Source organism: Hypomesus nipponensis, chromosome 2, assembly GCF_054491055.1.
Source record: "Hypomesus nipponensis isolate SF chromosome 2, ASM5449105v1, whole genome shotgun sequence".
In the NCBI taxonomy this organism is placed as follows: Eukaryota; Metazoa; Chordata; class Actinopteri; order Osmeriformes; family Osmeridae; genus Hypomesus; species Hypomesus nipponensis.
Window position 1 is genome coordinate 6475088 of NC_140362.1, and position 26515 is coordinate 6501602.

The window sequence follows — 26515 nt, forward strand, 5'->3', positions numbered from 1 at the left end:
TAGCCTACAGTGAAAATGTGTTTGCCACTAGATGGCAGAAAAATCAAATGTTTCTCACTTGATCAGAAATTACACCGTTTGAGAAAAACATGAGACCACTTTGATCAGACTAACAGACAAGGCTGCCTGACTGTCATTAGGCCTACAAAAAAAAAAAGCAATCGCTCTTGTTGTATAGGATTTGTATCTGGTCTCATACATACACAAACATAAAATAAACAATGAAGCAGGCCTATTGCTTTATTATTTTGTTAATGTGACTTTCTCTTAATAATTACGTTGACTAGGCCTAGGCTACGTGTCATGGGTGAATACTTTTAAATATATATTTTCACGGCCAACCAACAATGGGCTACAACTTGATCTGATCTGGTACATTTGTGTACCACAGTTAATATTAGTATTTTTGTTTTTAAACGCATGGTAGAATTTTTTTTTTTTATCTTGTCAAGAGATTGGAGCCCCGGCTACGCTCCTTTGACGTCAGAAATGAATGCGGTTGATGATGCTCCTACCAGAGCCCAACCTATGGTTTCTGGGAGGAGAACGAGTTCGATGAGAGGGCTGCAGCTAATGTTGCACGCCGTGTTTCATTGATGAAATATGGGAATTGTAATCACGTTATACAATGCCGTGGTAAACTGACTGTTTTACATTTTCAGGTACAACTTTCAAGGCTGCCTGGACTAAAACACACTATTCTGCCATCATCGGGGCAGCCACGGACTTGAGCTTGATGTTTACTGGAGAGAGAGGGTGGTAAGTCCGACTATCAAGTTAGTGTGGTGGGCTAGCTTATGTTAGCCAGCTAAGATTGTTTGTGGCCGCACTCACACTAGTTACCATGAAATCTAATCAATGGTCTTTTTATTGCAACTTGCTTGATAACGTGTCACTGCGATGTTGTGACTCATTTGGTGAAATCATGTAGCTCTAGGCTAGGTACATTGAGCTATTTAGCTTGTTGGCTAGTCGTTAGTTCACCAGGCAGGAGCTGATCTACTACTGTAGGCTAGGAAGTAGCTAGCTAACTTGGCTACAGTATATATCTAAGCTAGTGCTACACGCTCTACCTATAACGAATAAAATCGTTTCGTTGTGACTGGGCGGTCTGGCTATGTAGCTACGTGGTTTTCAAGTGTACTAATCCAGTGTTGTATTGGTATTTTAATCGACGTGCCGAGCCTGTGAGTTGATCACTCGGAACGCCATCTGCTAAGTACAGGCCTTACTCGATTTTCTGACATTATTTGTTAGTGGCAAGCTAGCCTAGTTATATTAGCTACACAATGTCGAGGTGATTGTGTAGCTAACCACGTTAAATAACGTTGGCCAATCCAACTAACGTTTTGACAGCAGAACGGCCTCCATAACTAGCTAGATAGCCACAGTCCTTGTCCAATATAGGATATTCAACTTACTGTAGTCTGCAGTTGGGACGGACAACTAGCTACCAACGTTGTTTTTCCATTTGGATGCGAAGACGACACGCACTAGGCAAGAGAAAATTGCATTGAAGGAATAATTACAAATCTACCAATGCCTTGTTATTATTCAAACTGGCCAAGGCTTCAGTGAAATCTCAGGGATGCATTGATACATACATTTGCTAACTAGCCAATTGGAAATGTACTGGTCACATCTTTAGTCTTCACAGCCACTTGACTTGAATGAGTGCCGTCTCCATGTTTAAGATTCTTGTCTGCATTGAGACCTCAAATCCCAGCCCTAACATTGAAAAATTAGACCATGTAGGCCATTCTCTTTCTTGTCTGTGTTGTTGCCCCTCATTTGGTTAACTTTCTGTTATTCTCTCCCTGTGACTTTTACGCAGCTGGCACCATGGGCACGACAGCAGCTACCTGTGATGTACTAAAGTGATACTGGATCCACAAGACTCAACCCGACCTTCTCCAGCACAGGGGGCCTCCCCTGCCCCTGCAGCCATGGCAGGCTTCAAGCGTGGATACGATGGGAAGATCGCTGGCCTGTACGACCTGGACAAGACGCTGGGCCGGGGCCACTTTGCCGTGGTCAAGTTGGCACGTCACGTATTCACCGGCGAAAAAGTGGCGGTGAAAGTCATCGACAAGACCAAACTTGACACGGTTGCCACTGGCCACCTGTTCCAGGAGGTGCGCTGCATGAAGCTGGTGCAGCACCCTAACATTGTGCGTCTGTACGAGGTGATTGACACGCAGACCAAGCTCTACCTCATCCTGGAACTGGGAGACGGAGGGGACATGTTTGATTACATCATGAAACACGAGGAAGGCCTCAACGAGGAGCTGGCTAAGAAGTACTTTGCCCAGATAGTCCATGCCATCTCATACTGTCACCGGCTTCACGTGGTCCATCGCGACCTGAAGCCAGAGAATGTGGTATTCTTTGAGAAACAGGGCCTGGTGAAGCTCACTGACTTTGGCTTCAGCAACAAGTTCCAGCCTGGCAAGAAGCTGACCACCAGCTGTGGTTCGTTGGCCTACTCTGCCCCAGAGATCCTGCTTGGGGACGAGTACGATGCCCCCGCCGTGGGTAAGACCTGGAGCTGGCAGGCATGACTGGCGCTCTGTGTTTATTAGATGACTGGGCTGTCTGGGTTCACTGTGTGTTTGCTGTGATTGCTTGAGAGAGACAATGAGAGAGAGAGAAAAGGGTGCAGAAGAGTTAGAATCAAGCCACTTTTGAAATGTGTTCCATTGTCAAGAGCAGTGAGACATGAAAGGTCACCCACATGGCATTTGCACGTACATGCAAGAGACTAGGAGCTATCACCATGTCAACCAGGGGCCCTGTGTTGTCGAATGTGAATTAGTATAAATCATCAGAGAGAAGGGCAAATTTGGAAGATGATACAGAAATGGGGTTTTGCTTTTTACAGCACAGGATGCTTATGTAATATTGGCAGTCATTGCACTCTGAGGCTTGGCCTAATATTTTGACAAATGCTTAGTGCATAGAAGACCTTTGTCTCATACTGTCATAGTCCCATCGTGTCAGATTAAATGATGTGGACAAGGAGGCATTTCTTTTGAATTCAAGGTTATTGGTCCAATTCTGGATTGCAGTCAACAACTATGCTGTCACAAAATCATTGCTTGGAAAAATCAAACTTTCCCCCATCTAACCTCTTTTCTCTGTCCACCCCCTTACTTTCTCATTTTCTCTCTCACGCTCACTTGATCAGAAACACAGGGCTGTCTGCATCAGTCAAGCAACACTATACTTTTTAGTTTCAGTCCCTCAACATCTGTTACCCTTCATGTCATTCTCCAAAGTAGTTGTATGCATCCCCCCAGCGCACCAATTAGCATGATATGTTCCCAGAATTACTGCCATGGCCGTGGCACTGTGTGTTGCCTAAAATTCATTTTAAGTCCTCACTTTTCAGTGCTTGTCTGTCACTCACCCTGTAGTAGTGTGTCTAACTACCCAGCAAGTTCTGAGTGTGCATTATGCACAAACCTTGAACTGTTTGTAACCTCTGACCTAGCTTCTCTTCTTTGTTCTGAAACTGGGTTGAAGGATGGCTTCTTGCTCTTTCTAAGCTACCAGGCTAGTCTTAAAGCCTTTTCAGGCTTGTGACACTCTGGATGACATGTTGTGACAGTCCCACTCATCATGCATGCACATATTCTGCCGCTGGGGACGGCTGGATCATTTGCACATTGGAGACACGTGTGAGGAGATGGGAAGAGGCACCATGGAACTACATCCATCGTTTCATCTTGGAATTTCAAAGGATGTCACATCTTTCTCAGTTCTGCATCCTCCCTTTTTGCACGCACAAGCACGCACAAGCACAGAGAGCCCTTGAGATAAGACAGACTGAGAGCAGGGAGAGGAACTCCCTGTGGTAATGATTGTAGTTTCAGAACGTAGCCGAGCTTACACTGTCATTTTTTCTTTACTTGCATTGCAAGTAAAGAAAAGGTCAGTAGCATAACTGGCCTCTCTGCTCTTATCAGGCTCAGAAATGGGAGGTCCATTTACTGACTAAAATGTTCAACCCAAAAACAGATAAACAAGAACCTGTGAGAATTCCCACTAGGCTTTGCTTGACCAAGCTTTAGACAGGCAGCCTAAAGAGTAAAAGTCAACAACTTTTGCCCAGCAAAACTACTGAAAGGAGAGCTGGGCAAACTGCAATTTTTCTGACAACCAAATGTCAAACCCTGTGCCCAGGCAGGCACTGTGAGGAGAGGTGCTAACTGCAATTCCTGAGACAGGCTTAGGCGAAGGGCGAACAGATGGCACCAGAGACAGTGAGGAGAGGCCTTGTGTTCCAGGCTAGCAGTCTGTGACTGACAGTAAGTGTGTGTGTGTGTGCGTGTGTGCATGTGTGTACTGTGTAGGGTAGCCTGCTGCTGGAGACTTGGAACTGTCATCTGCAGAGACCTGCTGAGCAGTGGGGGAGCAGTATTGAATAGTAGTTAAGTGGAGTTAAGAGGTCTCATGGTTGACAGTATGCATGTGTCCCTGACAATAAGGTGCTGACTTGAGAGAAAAAAGGGTGTGTGTGTAGTGGTGTGTGTGTGTGTGTTAACTAGCTAAGCTAAACTAAATCTGCGTGCCAAAATCTAAATACTGGGCTGGTTTCTGTGGGTATCATTCCATGCAGGTATCCTCGCTTTAAGGATCTTGTTTTCACGTTGTGCAAAACAGTGGAATCTTTACTGGCTATTTTGTAAACTCTAGACCAGTCCCATATTATCAGAGCTACAGATGTGATGCGATTGGAACATCAAGCTCCCTGTTTATTAGTTTCCATGGCCTGATATCATTGGGCTAGCTGAAATGATGCTGGGTTATTTCTGGACTGGGCTTGGACTGGTTTAACTGGGTCAGCCTCTGCCTGGAAATATTCTCTTTTTGATGGTAGGGAATTTGGTTCTGTGTGCCATGATGTGAAAGGAAGGTTGTAGAATATGGTGTCCGTTATATTTTTTTCCACTTAGCAAGAAAAATATTCTGCAGATCAAGAACCACACTTTAAATCACACAACAATTCCAAAAAGGAGATTTTATCTTGTTCATTATCATAGCATAGCTGTGTAAGTCTCCTCTGACCCCCCCACCTCCTGGGCTGATAAGCCCCAGCAGCTGCCTGCATGAACCAACAGCAGCGTCTGATCTGCAATTTGTCGACGCGACACGAGGCGCAATTAGAACACTCGTGTTCCTTGTTATCGTGTGGCGTTGCTGACCTTTCCATGTTGAAGGAGTTAGCAACATGAGGTGAGGCCTTCACTGGTAGGGCAGGCTGCAGACCTGAATACCTCCTTATGAAGGTGCACAGCCTGGTAATGCACAGTTACAGCAAGTACTGCAGTCTAATCCTAACTACATTCTCATCCTGTGTGCAGCATCATCCTATCGACAACATTACCCTATCTGCAGCCTCATCTTATCTGCAGCTTCATCCTATCTGCAGCCTCATCCTATCTGCAGCCTCATCCTATCAGCAGCCTCATCATATCTACTGGCTCTGTCACAAATCAAACCCATGGTCTTACCCTCCATGCACTTAGCCTATGTGTCTACCAGCTGCTGTTCTGCTGCAGACTAGACATACATTTACAAGCAAAGACTGCAGTGCATTCTAACAATCCATGTCAATGTCGAGAACCTCCGCTTTACTATTAAATTACTTTGACCTATCCCCCCACTGTAGTTACTAGAGGGTCTGAGTCTAGTCTTGTCTCAGATGGTTGGCTTTCCTTGTTGCCTCAAGGGAATATTGTCCTAACAAGCTGAGGATTAAAGATGTTAATACGGTATGCACGTTCTTGATTCACTGCTCAAAAATCAAGGTGCAAATCTTTTTTTTTTTTTTTTTTTTTTTGTATTAAGACTTGCAGGCATGTAGGAGCCTGCGGAAATGAGGTGTCTCTATATAATGGAAATGTATTTCTCTCCCAGATAATGGTCTGTGTTGACTTGTTAATGTTAGAGGGCATATCTCACTCTCACACACTTGATTTAACCCATGGTGAAGAATGTGTTTGCTGTGTGTCTGGAGAGCGAGTTGACATGCTTTAGAGTTGCTGTGCAGGGTGACAGGTTGGCCTTCTGGAACAGACACACACACACATTCATGGCACAGTGTGTGTTCCTGTCTCCTGAGTTGAAAGGAACCACAGAACAGGATTACACAAAGTGCTCAGGGACTGACAATGTTTTTAACTATCGCTGTCGCAGACCAATGTTTACATTCTCTGTCTCTCGCTCATGCTCTGCCTGTCTTGACATTTCCTTCTGTAGATATCTGGAGTCTTGGGGTGATCCTGTTCATGCTGGTGTGCGGACAGCCTCCCTTCCAGGAGGCCAACGACAGCGAGACCCTTACCATGATCATGGACTGCAAATACACTGTGCCCACTCATGTCTCCAACGCCTGCAAAGAGTGAGTCGAACACACACACGCACACACACACACTCAACATGGTCATGCACACATAGCCTCGTTCACTTTTGGAATTCACTGTCCAAACAAATTTCATATTGTCATGTCATCAAACATGTCAAATCTTGCCAGGCTTTTCCAGCCTCCCAATTTATCAGTGCTACTTTGCAGTGTCTCATAGTACAGACTTTTTGGAGTGCTTAAGGTGCTTTAGTCCGACAGACAGTCTGGTTGTAATCAGACATAAGCAAAGCCCTGACATTCCAGACAGCATCCCGTATGTCCATCAAAGCGTTTGACTGATGGTGTTATTATAAGTCCAGGAACACCTCGCTCTCGTACGTCTTCCTCTCTATTTCTTTTATTTAAAGGAGCATCCATCCTCTCAGGGTATATCTTGGGTATCTTGATTCAATCTTTTAACCAAATTAAATAGACTGGGCTCATTGCTGGCTTGCCTAGTCGGACGGCAGTCTAGGCGGCTAACTCCAAACAGAGTTAATACTGTTGTTTTGGTTGATGTCTGCTGTGGTGTCTAATTGGACTGGGATATCTTGTTTGTTTTGACTCCCTTGACTGGGCAGGGAGTAGAGTTGAAGTAGGATGCTACCTTATCCTCCTTGGGATCCCTGGATTGGAGACATTTCTCGTTGGTTGTCTGTTGTTGCTCAGATGGTTTGGCGAGACAGTAAAGGAAATTCAGCATCATGAGGCCTTAATATAGTATAGTAGAACAAGGCACATCCCACTAAGCAAGTGTGTTTGAACAGTTAGAAGTTCATCAATTAATCTCCTGAAACCCAGTGTATTGTATGAAGAGCTGTTTGGCTTTTAAATACTTTGGGTAACTCTTTAAATTAAGGTTACTTTAACAACCATGTAAGTACATAACAATATCCCTGGTAACCATTCTAGTTGCTACCACTGCTATGTAGTCCCATGGTAGTTAAAGCAACCCTAATGTAACGTTTGTGGTAATTGCATTACTTTGTAATATGACCTGGTGGTAAGCCTAGCTACGAACACATTTCCTGTTTCTGCAGGGAGGAGTTACTGTGGTAATATCCCAGTGCGGTTAATATCAGCAAATCAACAGAACATCAACCATCCAACTGCTGACTGACAGCTCAGACTGTCAAAGCAGAAAAAAAAAGCAGAGTCACTGCTGACTAATTACCGGCTAGCCTCACTGTTAGCATTCAGCTAATTAGCTATTGGCAAGTGTTTGACCTTTTCCCCTGTGTGACTACTCCCGTGTGGAAGCTGCAGAGGAGCAGTTTGCTCAGCCAAAGCTCTGAGGATACCACCACTGGTGTGGACCCTGGCTGACCCAGAGCTTCATATTTTATGAGCACCTGTATTGTCTTTTCAACTCCGGCACAACTCCCCATGCAGAAGGCTTTGGGCCGACCCAGCCAGTCAGTTCAGGGGCCAGGGACAGGGCACCATGGACCTATGTATCCAGACAACGCCAGTTATCAGACTAGGCTGCCTTCCCTGTGACTGAGTACTCAGGATGGATACTAAGTAGGTGACCATCGGGCACTGGATCCCTCAAGCTGTCTTCTCCCTGCAGATAAGCGCTCCACCAGGGATATCAAGACTTGAGTGCCAAGCCCTTGGATTAGCTTTCGCTAACAACCCTCACTTTATTACCATATCAAAACTCTCGTTTCGAGTGCTGCCAAAACTCATTTACTTGCCACAATTAATAATTCACCAAGTCGTTAACTTTCCCGTAGAGTCCCCCCCATCCACCCCTCACTCCCTCATTTTTTTGTCTCAAATTGCAATAAATATGCTAATTGCAAGAGGATTGTAGTGTTTCTTCTTTCTCAAAGTGACACAACATTGTTGGTATGCTCTTTGTATTCAGCCAAACACATAGGACAGAACATTGTGTACTCTGGGCCATTTCCTTTTCAATGGCGGCTATTGTGTGGAGGCTTTGACCTCTAGTTCTACACAACTACCTCCCTGCTATTATTATCTCTTATCCCTGGACTCTAAGTCTTTAAGGATTCTAAAGGAAAAAAGGTTGAGACTAATAGATGCTCCACTGTCAATTGGATCTGTTGTTTTTAGTGTCTTTACCTCACTTTCACTTGCATCACACTCAAGCACTGTTTCCCAACCTAAAATCTCTTTCCACATCTCCATCTATCAGGACAATATGATTGTTTGTCTGTCTCTGTCTCTGTCTCTCTCTCTCTCTCTTTGTCTGTCTCTTTCTCTCTCTGTCTCTCTTTGTCTGTCTGTGTCTCTCTCTGTCTCCGTCTCTGTGTCTGTCTCTGTCTCTCTCTCTGTCTGTGTCTGTGTCTCTCAGACAAGAAATAGTCTTGTTCTCTGTTATCCAGCTGTTGTGAGAGCCTAGATTCTGTGCTGGAGAAAATTCTGCAGCATGCTGAGCTTCCTATAAATATCCCCCTAGCAGCTTCCTGACTGTCCCTTGAGACAGGGCAAATAAAGAGAGAGATGATGCAGGAACGGTCACACACACACACACACACACACATGGGTATGGAAAGACTTGCACGTACAAAGCCGTCATTTAACTACAGTCAAGCCCAAGCTTGACTGTTTAAGAAGCAGAAACACAGGGAATACAGTGTTTCCCCTATGTTCATTTTGTCGTGGCGGCCCGCCATGGCAACATTTCTGCCGCCACGGTATCAGAAATAGGGCTGTACAAGATTTTAGGCCGTCTATCAGCAGTGATTGTTAGAGTGCATGTCGGAGAATAGGAAGGACACGCGCTTCACAGCGCAGTTGAGATTGTGTGTGTGCGTCTTTGAGAACTGTAAGTCGTATAACTTATATGTTTTCAGTTCATTAAAGCCTGTTATTGTATTAGTCTACAGTTATTGCAAATTGCGGACAGACCTGCCCCCACTGCTAAAAAAAATCATAGGGGAAACTCTGGAATATCCTGGGACTGCCCCGTACCGGAGAAAGCGACAGAAGTAGACCAGATGTGTACTGTATATGTATACGTGTGTGTATATACACACATATATACATATATATACGTGGGTGCACTGTGTGTGTTTGCTTCTCATCGGTCATGCCAACAGACAGAGCAGGGAGAGGGATTAAAGCCAGTGTGTGGTTATTAAAGCTATGGAGACGTGTGTTATCAGAGAGCTGCCAGTCTGCCGTGGGTTGGGGCGGGGAGGGGGTAGAGAGTCCAGCTCTCACTAATCCCCCACTGGGCCCACTGACCTACTGATGGGCTGCTAGGTTTTTGCTACGCTACGAATGCTAGCGTTGCCAGGATCTCCTCTGCCCAGGAACATGGCTTTTTTGCCTGTGCATAGGAAGTTTAGGATAGCTAGCTAAATCTGGTGCATTGAATGGAACCACCATGCCTACTATGAACTAGTGCAGTACAACTAATCGAAGATAGCTATTTAACTTGGTGTTTTGTGGATGGACATGGATGTCTTTCTACGTAGGCATGTACGTGTTGGATTATAGCTAGGTCTGTAAAGACTGCAGGTAGGGGTGGGCGATATGGCCAAAATCTCCTATCACGGTATGAATAATTTTATATCACGGTTATGGTATACATCACGGTATAGTAATTGATATAGTAAATTCAATTAAGAAATGGTACAAAATAACCATACCGTACTTCATCATCACACTTGATTATTTAAAAACAACTGCCTCACATGAGACAACACTTCAGTTAAAAACAAAAGACTCAAAAAAGTTATGAGTACGAGCGTTCCGATTGGCTGATGCGCAGTCCCATCCGACGTAATGCCCTCAGACAAACGGGGGGGGGGGGTCAAAATAATTCCTTCGTTAATAATTTGTTACACAGAACTTTATTATATTAAATATTCATCCAAAATGATTCACACCTTCACAAAATCAACCTCAAACAAATATTTTCTGCATATGCAGGTAGCAACGCTAGTGCTAAATAACTATTTAACTGGTCGGCTCCATGACGCTGGGAAAGTAGCTAGCTCCCGAGACTTCTCACCATTAGAACGAAGGGGAACCTTCGATTAAGACATGTTCGTAGATACCTAGCGAAAAGTAGCCTGAACTTTCCTAGATCTCTAGCTACGGCAGTAAAGCTGAATGCTCGCTGTTATAGCTGTCTGTCTTACTCGAATGGTGTATGTATGCATCGTTGCTAACGTGTGCTGAAGTTGTGACTATGTATGTGAGAAAGACGCGTAAGTGACAGAGACGGAGGGAGAGCAGGGAAAGGATATGCAGCGGGCAACTGTTTTGCTGAGGTTCGGAGTTTTTTGGATTTGCTGAGGAGTCTATGGACCAGAATTCCATGTGTGACCAGGGGAACCGGTGGATGGAGAGATCGACGGAGGATAACAGGATGGAAATAACTACTGTACCGTGCAAAAGTCTATTCCAAAAATCCAAGGATTTTTACATGAATATAAGTATGTATTGTTTTGTTTTCTGTAGTATCAAAGTGCAACGTTGGGAACAATTTAGTTTAGACCTTTCATTTATTAATTTGTTATAGCATTTTTGCATTACTTTTTTATTTTATTTTTTATCTTAGACTTTTTCACAACAATGTAGATGTCCAAATAGGCTGGAGGGTCGTTGCCAATCTGCTCCATCACTGTGGTTCTCAACTTGTCTTTTTCTTCCTTCTCTCCTCTCTTGTTCTTTCTCTCCCCTCCAGTCTGATAGACCGCATGCTACAGAGAGACCCCAAGCGTCGGGCGTCGCTGGAGGAGATCGAGGGCCACCCCTGGCTCCAGGGGGTCGACCCCTCCCCCGCCACCAAGTTCACCACCCCACTGGTGTCCCACAAGAACCTGTCGGACGAGGAGCACAACAGCATTATCCAGCGCATGGTCCTGGGGGACATCGCGGACAGGGAGGCTATCGTGGAGTAAGTCCTTAACAAACACACACACACAGACTGCAGTTAGTGTTGCACCGCTGCTGTAGAGTATCATTAGCCCTTTCTGTACACACAAACACACATTTTTAAACCTATCTAGACATAAAATGGTTTACTTTGTCAAACGTGAAAACACAGGTGACGTGACATGTCTTCTTGTATCTTTTTCTCATTGCGAGTGGTAACCTTAAGTAACCTACTCAACCTGTTTGCTTACAGAGGCTAACAATTGGTAGTAGATTCAAATACACACCCACACACGCACACGACACCTTTTAATAAGTAACCTACTCAACCTGTTAGCTTACAGAGGCTAACCTTTGGTAGTAGATTCAAATACACACCCACACGCGCACGCAACACCTTTTAATAAGAACTTGTCGTCTGTGATACTGCTGTAATGCAAGATCCACACACATACATACTTCTACATGCCAGTCTCAAGCCTTCATCTACATCTCATCTCCAGTACAACAGCAGTCTCTGTATCGCTAAACTTTCTCTCTCGCTATTGCTTTCGCGCAGAAATACATCAGATCCCTGTGTGCGTGTGCGCATCTAAACTGTGACTTTGTAACCGGATGCAGTCCCAGCTAGCCAGGCGCCGTCTGGAAATAAATCATGGATGGGATTCAGAACACATGAAGTTTAGAGAGAGCGTGGCTCACAGCCAGGCACACATAGGAGGGGAGATGGGGGGGAGGGAAGAAGGAGGGAGGTGGTGAGGGAAGGAAGAATGGATGGAGGGAAAGAGATCGCAGAGAGAATCACCAGAGAACCTCTGACCTTTTTCCTTATCCAAGTCTGCTAGGCTGGCATTCACTAATGTGGACAGGCTACAGTCAGGTTCATGTCAGTAGGTTGAAAGGAAATGTACACAGTCAGTTTCTCAGATCGGAACAGGCCATATGAGGAAGAAAGCAAGGACATGTGCCAAGAACTTGAGTTTTCCCTCCAGTCATTCAGGAGATTATTCAGGTGCTAATGTGTAGGGAACAACCACACAGGCAGACTAACAATGATAATACACTCTCACTAGCTCTAAACAACCACACACAAACCCCTTTATGTGCTTGCATGCCTGATGACATGAGGTAAAGTATTTCTTTGTTGACATGGTGTTATTCTCTAGTGGCAGTGGTTACTGAGGGATCATGGGAAATGCGGCATCTTCCACAGAGAGGTCGGAGGTCATGTCAGGGTTAGAGCTTGTTCCTCCGTGCGTGTATGTGTGTGAGCATGTTTGTAATCCCGATTCATCACAAGAGTGACTGTTGGAATGGAACGCCGGTCGACTTCTAATCGTTTAGCCCTGAAGCGAGAGGTTCCCAGTCAGTCAACATACCAAACAGTGCAGATATAAATACCACCACGCCCTATGAGACGACAGAGGAAATTACAAGGGAATAGTTGATTAAAACCTAACCACTCATGCCTGGATAGAGTTATACACTGTCACTTATGTGGACCATCACATATGTCTGTCGGGTGGATGCATTGTGTTCAACCCAGCACACTTCTGTGGTCAGTATGGGTATGAACTGGGCTGTATCTTGTTCTCCCAGCTCACCTCTCCTCGTCTCCTGTGTTGTTGCCGCAGAGCGCTGGAGACCAACAAGTACAACCACATCACAGCCACATACTTTCTGCTGGCCGAGAGGATCCTGAGGGAGAAGCAGGAGAAGGAGGTGCAGACACGCTCCTCAAGCCCCAGTAACATCAAGGCCCACTTCAGGTAATGCACACTCATGCATTCAGACACACACACTCAGATACACACATGCAGACACGCATTTGATCACACAAACACACACACAAACTTCCAGTTTTCTAAAGACTATTAAATAGGGCTGCAACTAACAATTATTTTAGTAATCGATTAATCTGTCGATTCTTTTTTCGATTAATCGATTAATCGGATAAAAAAACAAAAAAGCATTAATTTCCAACCCTTTATTCAAAAACAGAACTGACAGTGCAAATTCACAGTGCAAAACATCTTCAGAATGTGCACAAACAGGCACACCATTTTTAAAAAGTTATTAATATTAGCGTGGATTTAATGCCATTTTCAAAGATGAGCAATTTATTTGAGTTTTGTTTAAAACATTTTTGAAAATTGAAAGGTTGTGGAAGTAGGCCAGACGTTAATAAAATAATCTGGTGTATATGTATGATTTTTTGACACAATTTTGAAAAAAGTTAAAGGTCACATGACATGCTGTTTTTGGATGCTTTTATATAGGAATTAGTGGTCCCCTAATACTGTATCTGAAGTCTCTTTCCCGAAATTCAGCCTTGGTTCAGAATTGTAGCCACCACAAGTAGTCCCACAATGAGCTTTCCTCAGAACGTGCTGTTTCTGTGCCTGTAGCTTTAAATGCTAAATGAGGAGGAGAGGCGGCACCATGCGCTAATGTTTAACGTGGATGTATCGCAATGGCTCGTAGACCTGTTGCTGTAAGATGCCTCGAATTTGCCCATTCTCATCTGATAACCCTGGTTTGCAGAGCTGCACACTCAGTCATTTCAATGTGGGGAAACGCGGATATCGTGCGTGCCATAACACCAACAGCAGAACGTTATCCACATAACAACAAAGCGTACAACACTGCGTTACAGAATGTGTATTCACACAAATACTTGATGCTGACTACCTTTACATTAGCAACAGTACCTCAGCTGATGGCTGCAGAGCTAATGTTACAGCCAGATTCTAAGGGTAGCTAGCTAGGTAACCATATTGCAAGCAACAAAATGATATAGCGTTAGTTGACTTACTTGTCCGAGGTTTGTAGCTGGACCAAGGAGTAGGCTACTGATCCAGAATTTAATTTCAGACGGTCAGCAAGGCCAACTTTGTATTGGCTCAAGTTAAGGAAACAGTGGTGGCTGAAATGTTTGCCGCAGACATGCAAAACTTTGAGAGGTTGTGTCGGCGCATTTCCAGCGAAAATATGTGCAGAGGCTCCTTGTGACGTCAAAAGGAGCAGATTTTCAAACGGAGCGTTTGAGCCTTCATTTTCTCCAAGGCGGATAAGAACACCCAGGGCTTAGTTTACACCTATCGAAAATTCTAGCCACTGGGGGAGCAAAAGCAGGCTAGGGGAACTCATATTAATGTTAAATAACCTCAGAAATTGAAGGTTTTATGTCATGTGACCTTTAAGATTGGCGAGTATTAAACTATTTTCAAAGATCAGTGATTTTCTTTCATTTAATTTGAAACTTAATTGAAAACGTAAAGGCTGTGAAAGTCTACCAAACATTGTTAAGATACTCTGGTGTCTGTCTGAGGTTTTATATTCATAAAAATATTTACATACATTTTTCAAAATGGTATGGGTAGTTTTCACCCGGTCCCTAGCGCGACGCTGAAGTAACTTCCAAATGGGAGATGAAAGTCGAATATGAAACTAACTTCACCCTCGTCAATTAACACACCTTTTCGAAGTATTTAGTGTGAAATGCTCCCACACCTTGGATGACTTAGGTCGTACTGATTTCTCCGCCATATGTTTCAGAACAACGTTACTCAACAACGTCTCTCCGATGGTCTTTCCTCTCCCTCCGCTTTGCTCCGTGCTCAACTAAACCTTTTAAAAAAAATACTCAAACATCTCCACGACTTATTGAGTGGTGTAATAATCGCGCGACACAACAAATCGATAATGAAATTCGTTGCCAACGCTTTTAATAATCGATTTTAATCGATTTAATCGATTTGTTGTTGCAGCCCTACTATTAAACAGCAGAGTATTAGTTGTAATTGTTGTTAGGACAAACTTCAGAGCTGCTGGGTGTTTGTCCTGGCATCAGGAATCCCCTCCTCCCACTAGGCACACACACGCACAGGCCTCGTTGGTCTATCTCCAGCTCTACCCAGTCATGTGATGATCCCCCCCCAGTGCAAGATGACAAATGTGTTTGAAGGGAGCAAGCGGTAATTGGATGTGAGTGACCTAGAAACAGTACAAGTGTTCCTCTTCAAAGAAAGAAAGCTTGAGAGAAAGTGAGAGAAATTGTAAGAGCAGTGAAGCCAGCCAGACCCAGGCCCACAGCTTCTGCTAAGATCAATAGCAGGCTGCAGTGTGAAATCTGCTCTGGACCTGTAAGTAGTACATCCTTGTCTAAAATGCAGGCTTAGCCTTATCCCTAGCCCCAGTCCTTGGCCTCATTCCCGTTCCCAGCCCCAGTCCTGGCCTCATCTTCAGCTTTGTCTTGGCCTCAGCTTTAACCTCTTCAGTCTTAGGCCGAATCCCAATACTCCCCCTTCCCTTAGTTTACCCATAGCCCTCGGCCCTCAAAACTGAGGGAGACGCCACTTGGTTACAGGTACGTCATCTAGCGCGTATCAGTATCTCCAAAGCAAGTCGTGTTATGCACTGATATTAAACGAAATTCGCTGCTAATGGAGTTTACTTAAAACTGTAGACATGCTAGTCAGAGAAATGCAGGACTGTTGTGCAATTCAGCACTGTAACATTAGCGTACCAAACTAGCGATTTTTAGAAATCAATTAGGAAAATGGTTGCAAATATATATGTTCAAGACTGAGTATAACACAAAACAAGACTGTCATAATTTTTTTATCAATTAATTAAGCCGAAAATATTTAATTTATCGGACTCTCTGGATGATCTGGCCGCCATTGTTGCCGGTGTTGTATCACCCGATGCATGACTCTCTGAATTAGCACCCCCTCGCGGGAGCGCACGTGATTCAAAGAGTGAAGAATTTCGTCTTGATATCGCATCCAAAAGAAAGGGAGACCGAAGTCTCATCAGTGGCGTAACTATAGGGAGTGCAGGGAGTGCAGCTGCACTAGGGCCCGTGGCGAAAGGGGACAGTTCTCAAGTGAGAACTCTACCTGAAGAACTGACCGGGCCCCTCGCTCCGCGTAAATCACAGAAAGGTTAATAACATATGATCCAGTCCGATCAATTCGCAAACATTTCTCAATTATGGTGTCAGTTATTCTCAATTCTGCCCAATAAACATTTTAACAATAGTCAATCTTAACAACAGCAAATAATTCATTTAGCCTCATTTGCCTTTTGCTGAATGAAACTAATCTTGTTTTTATTAAGTGATATTGTCTGGGTAATATGTTGTCAAAGATCCCACCCACACGTTGTGATCGTTTACCATCCTGTTGTGTTGCATTGCGTTTCGTGTTGAGTAATTGCGGTAAGTAGGCTACCCCATGCCCTTCATTCAAACACAAAAGTAGCTGCAGGAAGCGGCACGAACCCAAAGAGCAGGATGAAAGGGTGGCAAAGCTGGCAAAATTATCTTCATTTGGATTTGTGGCGAGGTGTTCAAGAAGACGCTACGTCTGACCCCCAGCCCAACAGCAATGAGTGAAACTCAGCCACCAGGGTAGGCTAACGTTTACTGTCTGGTATAGCCTATTGAATGCATTTAGACATGGCTATTAAACAACATTAAATGCACATATAGGCATAAGGCAGCAGCCAGGCTAGATATTGAAAACAATGTGCAGGATGTTGTTGGAAAATAGCTAGCTAAAGCTAGATAGGCTAAACGTTAAGCTAGCATATCTAGCTAACAAAAATAAAATCAAACATTCACCAATCAATTCACAATGTGTATTGTAATAAGCAGTGTTGGGAAAATTCACTTTCTACATTAACTAGTTCAGTTCATTGTTCATAATTCAAAATTTTGAAATAAGTTCAAAGCTCCAAATAATGAACTAACTCTAGGTTAGTTCAGTTCTTTTTTTCAATATGTGGCTGCCGTCTGCAATACCGCTCTCTGCCTCTACGCAATTAGGCGTTCTCACACTTGCCAGGCATAGACATATGGAACGCCGAGTTAGTCAAAATTAAATCAATAAATAAATAGGTAAATGAATAGATAAATACATACATAAATAAATACGGCTATGAAATAAACTCTGAAATAAAAAAAGAGGGTAACAAATATAACATTATATAATTATATAGCTGAATCCATTTACCGACATCAATAAATAAATACATTTATTTATTTAAAAATGACGTTTTTGTAAACACAACATGTATTTAATTCATGTGCTGTATTGGCACATATGAACAGCCTAACCCGTTTTGTCACTGAATGGTCATTAAAACGAGTCCAGTGGTAGTGGTTTGATTTAATATTGAATAATTCCACACTACCTGTACATCTTGCACACGAACAGTGCTCGATAAGTCTGAAACTATTTAAGACTTCAATATCTATGTTCTGTAGAGCACTTATCCGCCCAAGTACCTCTACAAAATCTACTATCTGTGCCAAAATAATATATCCTGACAAGCCATGCCGTTCGGCAGTGCGATTCCACTGTCACCCCCATACAGGTAGCATAGCTATCTGCTGCGTTGGTCTGACGATAACCACGCCCCTCTCGTTTGCATGTGAGATTTGAAATAAATACAGCACAGAAATAAATGTAGTGTGGAAATAAATGTGGCGTGGAAATACATGTGGAAATAAATGTGGCGTGTAAAAGTCCCATGAAATAAATAAATGTTGTCTTTACAAAAACGTCATTTTGAAATAAATAAATGTATTTATTTATTGATGTCGGTAAATGGATTCATCTATGTAATTATATAATGCTATATTTATATATTTATTGCCATCTTTTTAATTTCAGAATTTATTCCATAGCCATATTTATTTATGTATGTATTTATTTACCTATTTATTTATTGATTTAATTTTGACTAACTCAGCGTTCCATATAGACAGTAGAAGAAAGAATGAAAAAAAGAAAGAAAGAGACAAAGAAAGAGCATACGCAGCGATTGACAGGTTGGGCAACCCTGGACACAAGACTGTTAACAGTGTGTTTTTAGCCGGGAAGTCTCTAGAAATCTGGCAACTTATTAAACGAAATTAAAAAGAGTGAACGTGCCATTGATAGACACCCGAATGTATGCGTCCACTGCACAGTATCGTTCATCAGGCAGTAATAGGCCCTACAGTAGGCTACGTTCAGTTCACGTTCACCAAAATTATGAACGAGTTCATGAACGTGTTCAGACGCAACACTGATATTAAGTAGCTACATTTCCATGCGCCTCGCTAAGCTCAACACTCAATAATTTCGCCTGACGATAGGTCGGTTAAGGGGCCCGTTGGTGAGATCTGCACTCGGGCCCGCCAAGTCATTGTTACGCCGCTGAGTCTCACATTATACCGTCTTTGTTGTTGAATTCAAGAGAAGGATGTCTTATCTGTGTAAATATCAGATGCTATTTTCAACACAAAATCCTTAACATTTGTCATTCAAACGGTATAGTAACGAACGCGAACCAACATTCTTGCTCCACGACATCGCATTCTAAGGAAATATACCCCAGTATGATCATGATTATTGCTGGTTCAAAGTATTTCACATGGCATGGCTCTTCATACTAATGTATAGGTTCAAAGGCATGCGATTTTAATGCAGTTAGCCTGTGCGTATAGGGTGGGTTACTCAGACAGGTCGAAAACAACAGCTTTCTGATCCAGAGAATCAGCTGTCCTGAAAAGGGACCAAAGGTTCACATGCCTAGCCTACAAAAGACAAGTACTAAAAACAATGTATCAACCATGTATCAACATCAAAAGAACCATCAAATCCATTTTTAAGATAGGAAATATTATTCTTATTGTTTAAGTCAATGAAATAAATGAAAAAATAAAACATAATAATCCCTCACCTACCATGGACTATTCAGTTTTCAGACCTGTCCACCCTTTAGATACACGTGTATTGGTATTCAATTTATGCTATTAAATGTACATAATGCTGGCGTAGAAGGATATAAACGTATGCGGGGGGAGAGCATTTCATGGCAGGTTTTCCATTAGATGTAAGTGCAATGCACCCCCTGCTAACACTGCCTGAAACTTACTGTGGTTACTCATACTAGTGCCCTCAGTGTACAGTAAGAATCATTTGATGCTGGGATATACAGAACAGACAATAGAGGGGGGTGCATCTCACAACAGGCTTGTATTCCTTCTTGTCACAAAATGCACCCCCCGCTAACCCTGACTAGGAAAGTGTCACATGCCTGAAACTTACTGTGCTTACTTATACTAGTGCCCTCAGTGTACAGTAAGAATCATTTGATGCTGGGATATACAGAACAGACAATAGAGGGGGGGTGCATCTCACGACAGGCTTGTTGTATTCCTTCTTTTCACGAAATGCCTGAATTGGCCTCCTCGACCTTTTTGTTCTTTTTAAATCTAACTATTTGTAATATCCGTGTGGTCCTTTTGCTATTTAAAATGCTATTGTTTCCCGGTTTTTTTTCCGCACATCCCGAATGTTTACAAACAAATAATTGGTCTATTGGGATTCGGCCTTAGTCTCTGTCCCCTGTCCCTCTCCTGCCCCTGTCCCTGTCCCTGTCCTGTCCCCAGTCCCTCTCCTGCCCCTAGCCTCAGTCTCTCAGTAGCACACCCCAGCCTTATCCATCTAATCAGACCCTTCCGGATTTCACAAAGAGGTAGCTCTAGTGGAAATTTGGAGGCGAGTAATTTGTCCAAGGGATATTCCACTCAAATGTATAACACTGATTTGTTTATTTCATACCTGGAAGATTTAGCAGTATCACAGGTATAGTAGGCGATGTAAAATGGCCAAGTAGCTGCAAGTGTATTCTTTTGTCATGTGTGTTCATCATTGCTAGCCTGACTCAGATCCTGATTAGGTAGATTACAGCCAAGGTTGTTTGTGGTGTGTGTCACACTTGTGCCTGTGTACATGCACCTGTGTATGAATGGAGTTGCTGTGTCACCAAGCTGAGGGCCTATTTTGTGTGTCAGAGATATTCCAATGTGGCTAAGCTTTAAAAGCTTGGCTGAGTTCAATTGGATGTGAGTTTGGCAGCACAAAGGTCTCCAAGCCAGACGTGTGTGTATGTGTGTCTACTTTGTGTGTGTACATACTGATTGCCTAGCTGTACTCATTCACAGACATGCCTGTGTTTGTACATTTGTGCATGTTCAACCAACGGGTGGACTACCATGCGATTTATAGCTTCATTACCACAAAGGGGACTGTGGTTTGAGAGAGAACTTTGTCTCTGTGTTTGTTTTTTATCTGCACCATATCAGCAGAAACCTGTACTACAGAGCTGGGTCTATGACATTCAGAATTATAAGCCTACATGAACGTGTTCAGATATTGGAATGCAGCCTTTGTATGGACGGTATGGAAAATGACGATGAAACAGGGTGTCAGATGGCTGAGCGGTTACGGAATCGGGCTATTACTCAGAAAGTTGCCAGTTCGATTCTTGGCCGTACTAAATTATGTTGTGTCCTTGGGCAAGGCACTTCACCCTACTTGCCTCGGGGAGAATGTCCCTGTACTTACTGTAAGTCGCTCTGGATAAGTGTGTCTGCTAAATGTAAATGTAATTTGAGTAGGCATGTCACATGAATATTCTCAACAAAAATAAAGATCAATGAGAAGTAAGACATAATAATGGCAATTATTATTTTGAATGATCGGAATGAATGGTCCAATGAACTGGTCCCCTGCACTAGAGAAAGTTAGTTAACTTTCAAGGTTAACCATGAGTGGACCTAACATGAAGACTGTAATCAGATTTATTTTTTACCAGGGAGACTGAATTTGGTCACAGTCACTACTCTTAGAATCCCTTGGGAAAACTACCTGGCAGTTGAAATTATTCAGAATGAAAAGACAAAATGGACATTTGAAAGCTCTAAACTACAATACTTAACTGTTAAGCGGATCAGGAAAGGTTGTTAATCTTACAAAGAAGGCACCGTGACTGGCTGGTATTACGTTGTCAACAGGAAGCAGTTTTTCTGATCCTTCGTATCGGCCTTTTTATACTATTCCTAAACTAAGTCAGTGTAAATCTGTTCTCCTGTCCTCAATCTTTCTCCGTCTCTCGTCCCTCCACAGGCAGTCTTGGCCTACAAAGATGGACATGCACCAGGACATAGAAGACAGTCTTGCCGCCTCTTCCATCTCCCACGCAGGAGGGCCGCAGTCCCCGGCCCGCAGCACCGACAACCTGCTCAACGGCCACCGCAGCAAGGCTCTCCTGGAGCTGTCCCGCCGCGACGAGGACCCCCAGGGGGCCACAGGCTCCACTCCCGGGGGCCTCAGGGCAGGAACCTCCACCCCCTCCTCCTCCTCGGGCTCTGCCAAGCAGCGCACCTGCCTGTTCCGGGTGGAGGAGGACGAGGAGGAGGAGGAGGAGCAAGAGGCGTCCCAGGTGCCCACACAGGTCATCCTGCGGCGCAAGCCCCCCTCCATCACCAGCCGGCTAACCTCACGCAAAAGCGCCCCCGTGCTCAACCAGATATATGAGGAGGAAGGCGAGTCGGACGATGACTTTGACCTGGAGGAGGGGTTACCGCCCAAGCTCAGCCGCCTCAAGATGAATATGGCCACTGCCTCTGCATCCCCGGGAAGCAGCCAGAAGCGCTACCACCGCCGCAAGTCACAGGGCCGCGGCTCGTCTTGCTCCAGCTCAGAGACCAGCGACGACGATTCGGAGAGCCACCGGCGGCGCCTGGATAAGGACGCGGGCTTCGGCTACAGCTGGAACCGGCGGGACAGCAGCGAGGGACCCCCAGGGAGCTCCGGGGGCAACGGAGGGGGGAGTGGCGGCGGTGGGGGACAGAGCAGACCCCCCGGGGAGAGCAGTGACGGGGCCGACAGAGACAGTCCTCCCGGAGGGGAGGGAGGTGGCGGGGGTAATGGGGGAGGTGGAGGAGGAGGAGGAGGAGGGGGGAGTAAAGGACAAGGCAGCCCCTCCAGCTGTTCCAACAGCAGCTCCAATCAATCGTCCTTGGGAGGCCCCGGGGTGTCGTGCCGGTCTCGGGGCTCGACGAACCGGAGCGCCGGGGACCTGGTGGAAAGCCTGAGGCTGATGAGCCTTTGTCTGAACTCCCATCTGCAGCAACAAAAGGATGGGCGGGGCACGGGCCCCGCAGGGGCGGTGGGTAAGTTCCTCATGGACCCCCTGGGTCTGTCCAGTGTCAGCATTCAGGAGAAGTCCTCCTGGAAGATGTGTGTGGGCTCGACAGGGAGCCTGGACACCCTGACACTGCCCACCACCATCCTGGGAAGTGCAGGGGGCTACCCACACCACAGGGCCGCCTCCCTGGGATGCCTAGGAGGCTGCTTGGACTCCACACCCCTCTCCGTGGAACACCCAGGGGACTACCCGGACCACAGGGCTGCCTCTAAGGGCCACCCCAGGGGCTCCACAGACTCCAGGGCTGCCTCCGCAGAGCGACCTAAGGGCTACTCAGACCCCAGGGCCCTTCCCCGGCCCGGGATTGGTGGCAGCATGAGGCTGAAGAACGGCCTGCTCCAGCTACCTCTGTGCGAGAAGACGATCTCTGTGAACATCCAGCGCAGCTCCAGGGAAGGCCTGCTCTGTGCCTCGACTCAGGCCAGTTGCTGCCAGGTCATATGACAGACACACGCAGCCTTTCCCCTAACCCTCCCCTTTCCCTGACCCACATGTCCACAGCACCCCTCAGTCACATGACCAAGCCCCTACCACCCCAGGTCATGTGCTATAAGCCCCCACCCCCTACCCAGGTTAACACAAAGCTCATGACTTAAGCATCCCCACCCACCAGTTTCTTGCAACACTAGCCCCCCCCCGCCCCCCCCGTCAAAGCCTCTGATTACTGTAGCAGAAGCCTGTAATCACAGCAACTTCACTGATTCACCTGCCTTCTCCTGTTGACCCTCTCCTCCCCTGTGGGATGTCTGTCCATCTCGGTCTGTCTGTTACGTTGTTGGTTTCATCTAGAAGGTACATGCTAGTTTGTCTTGGTTCTGTATATGTCTTGTCCTGTTACTAATACTTTTGCTTTTTCTTTATCCCCGAAAAAAGGTAATGTTTAGCGATTCTTCCTCCGGGAGCAAGGGTTGGTTAAAGCTAGGGGACAAAGGGAGGGGTTGGATTTGACTTTGTTTGGATGAAAGTAAAAAGACCAAATGTTTATTAGTGGTGAGTAGTCCAGCGTGGCTGAAAGGGCAAGCACTTAAATCAGGCTGAAGTTCTACTAGAATCAAGCCCTGGAGTTACAACCCTCAAACAGGGATTTTGGGGCAGTTGAAAGAGGTGGGTGTTGGAGTGGCCATGGATGTCCAGGGGTGGGTTCAATACCATCAAGTTGTACCTTCCCATGTTCCCTGATCCCCCCCACACACACACACACACACAGTCTTAAACCCAGCCACCAGTAACCATGGTGATCTGGACTATTAAAGGCATTTTATTCATGTATGTTTTTGTTTTTTTCTCCCTTTGTCTGTTTTTATTCATCATTTTTAACAAACACAAGACTGCTGTTGGCATACACAGGTGTTTTTTGAACTTCAAATTGGTTTTGGAATTGAAGGTTGATTTTTAACTAGCCATACAGCTCTCACTGAATTGATTCCCACAATTTACTGTCCCAAGCACTTTGTTGGACCTGCAGGTGCGTCACCCACTGAGCAGACGGGAACTCAGCTTCCTTCACAAGAAGTTTCTTCCACTCTTTCTTCCACTTCTTTTTGGCAGGAAAAAAATATACCAGTACAGGTTCTATCCTTACTCAAATTTAAAAAGCAAGTCAAATACTGTCCATACACTGTATACAACATAGAGATTGAGGCATGGATGAAGTCCAAAATGGCTTTACGGCTACAGCATGCATTTACAAATTGGATGAACTGAACTCATTAATCTTTTATTTAAATTACCAAAAGAAAACACCAGAAAAAAACGAAAAAGAACACTGATGTAACATTTGAATGTAAGATACAAGCAAATAAACTGGTGTCAATCACTTATGTGATGGACCTGACCGGCTGATAGGCTCCCTCCGGTGTAGTGTAGGTTAGATTTGGTAATGTTCACGTTCTTGTTCTTCTCTTACTGTTGGTTTCAATCCTCTCGCATGAGAACTACTAAATTGTACTGAAGTGTTCTGAAGACCAGGAGAGAGAACGTCCTGATTGATCAGAGATGACTGTATTTGGTCTTTTAGTTCAAGTGGGCTTTGTGTTGGCACCCACGTTTCTGCTTGTTTCAATGTTTGATCTTTATACATGTTACGTTTCAAACTAGCCTTCAGGCAGGTTGTTTCAAAGGGTGTTTGTTCCGTATGTATATATGTTTAAAAAAGTTTATTTTTAGACTTGGACTTTTGAAAGATCTGCTGTTTTAAAAGCTGTGTTGATGCGGGCCCCGGAGTCTTGCGTTGGAGAACAACAACGATTAGTGTGTGTGTGTGTGTGTGTGTGTTTTTCTGGCCATCTTAGTTGACACTACAGGCAGAGGATGAAAGTGAGATTTGACCATCTAAATCAGTGGGTATGTATATTTTGCCTGCTGTGGTCGCACAGTTGGGCTGAGTATTCCCTTTCTGGACTACTACAGTGGTCCAAAGGCATAGCTCCATTCCCAACAGGCTACCCAGGGATGTAAAACATGCAGACTCCCTGCAGCAGCTCTCACATGTTGCTCATGTAGAAGCTTTAAAGGACCTGGCCAAGAAGAGAGAGAGTGTGTGGATATATAGGATTGTGGATATATTTTAAGGGCATTGGCAATAAGCTATATGTTGCAGCTACCTGTAAATAATTATTTTGTTTCGTATTTTAAACCTGTGCAGCCTTAGAACGGCACATTGAAAAGAAAAAAAGGAGAATCAAATCTTGTGTATAATTTTTTTTCCTTCATTTTCTTTTTCAAACTGAAATGTTTGTACATACAGGTGTAAATATGGTGCTCTCTTTGCTTAGAACAGCTGGGTGAACCATTTGGTGCAGAAGCTGTATTATAGCCTTATTAGTCATGGGTGTCTCTAAGAAAACGACCATGTGAAAATACATTATTCTAGTCATACTGTCAGTCTTTTGACTGTTGTCTTACCCAGCCGTAAACAGGTGAATGACGTGCATGTGTTCAATGTTTGACATTATCGATCCAAGGACATCTAGGAGAAAACACTGAATATGTAACTGGACCAAACCATGTACTGACTAAAAGAGGGGAAAAAATTAAAAAGTTGAAACTGACAGAATTATTAAATGTATTATTCTGTAGTGATACCTGTTGTCAAACGTTACATATAGCTATAGTAATATCCCAAATAAAAAAAATGTTGTGAAAAACAAATTTGTTTGTGAGGTGTTTGTTTCAAGGTGTCAAGAAATGTTGGCAAATACTTTTCAGTGCACTTAGTTCAAATTACATTACAAATGATGAAAGGAACCTTGCATTAAAGTCTGTTGAATCTCACTTCCTGGTTTCAAATAAAGTGGGATTTGATCTGTCCATATCCTGGGTAAATAGATGGGGTTTAACATCCCTCCCAACTGCTGCTCGCCGGTCTCCCAGCATGCGCAACCCGCCCTCGCCTACATCAAGTCTCTCCTGCAGCCTTACACCCCCACCCGCCACCTACGGTCTTCTTCAGACAACCGTCTGGTGGTCCCACCGCTCAAGACCGCCCGGTTCCAACACAACCTCTTCTCCTGCCTGGCCCCCCAGTGGTGGAATCAACTCCCCACCTCCATCAGAGACACAGACTGTCTCTCCACCTTCGAGAAGGCTCAAGACGCACTTGTTCCGGGAGTACAGAGGTACTTAGGGATGGTTTGCTGAACCCAATGCTAGTTTCCTCAAGGATCACAATGACTCTTGCTTAGAGACTTGTTGCTCTTGTTGGTTAGTGGCAACTGATTTAAACTGTTGTATTTGCTGCAAAATATTATATTTTAGTTAATCTTATTTTTATTTTTACTGCTGCTGCTTTTTCTACAGGTACACTTGCACTTAGAGATTCATGTTGTTTAAATTGTAACTTGCTTAACTACATGCTCTTATGGTTCTTCCCTTTGGCACTTATTTTTTGGTTGTTCACAATGTGTGCTTCTTGTTTTTGGCTACCCGCAATGCTTTGGGGCTATCTTGTTGTTATTATCAGTGACCTATGCACTTTGTAAAGCTCTCTCTTGGAAGTCGCTTTGGATAAAAGTGTCTGCTAAATGAATAAATGTAATGTCTCTGGAAATACCAAACCAGTGCTTGGTTAAGCCCCTAGTTACTTGCTTGGTTCCCCGTAAATAGACCAATATTACTTTGACCAAGTGCCACCTCCCTGGAAACACAGCCCTGCATAGGTAAAGTAACCACATTAAGATTCACATTATAAATAAA

General features: G+C 44.4%; 1 protein-coding gene across 1 annotated transcript; it reads left to right on the plus strand.

The window, feature by feature from the left end:
* Positions 1 to 481: 481 nt before the first annotated feature.
* Positions 482 to 25471, plus strand: snrka (SNF related kinase a). Its single transcript, XM_084703933.1, has 6 exons — positions 482 to 759; positions 1835 to 2535; positions 6265 to 6406; positions 11079 to 11291; positions 12904 to 13038; positions 21238 to 25471. The coding sequence occupies exons 2-6, from the start codon at positions 1947 to 1949 to the stop codon at positions 22763 to 22765; spliced, it is 2607 nt and encodes an 868-aa protein (XP_084560059.1). The 5' UTR covers positions 482 to 759; positions 1835 to 1946; the 3' UTR covers positions 22766 to 25471.
* The last annotated feature ends 1044 nt before the right edge of the window (positions 25472 to 26515 follow it).

Excerpts from the sequence above, each read along its gene's own strand:
- snrka (XM_084703933.1), top strand. The coding sequence starts at position 1,947 with ATGGCAGGCTTCAAGCGTGGATACGATGGGAAGATCGCTGGCCTGTAC. Across the intron at positions 2,536-6,264 it reads GTACGATGCCCCCGCCGTGG|ATATCTGGAGTCTTGGGGTG; the intron begins GTAAGACCTGGA and ends TTCCTTCTGTAG. Across the intron at positions 6,407-11,078 it reads GTCTCCAACGCCTGCAAAGA|TCTGATAGACCGCATGCTAC; the intron begins GTGAGTCGAACA and ends TCTCCCCTCCAG.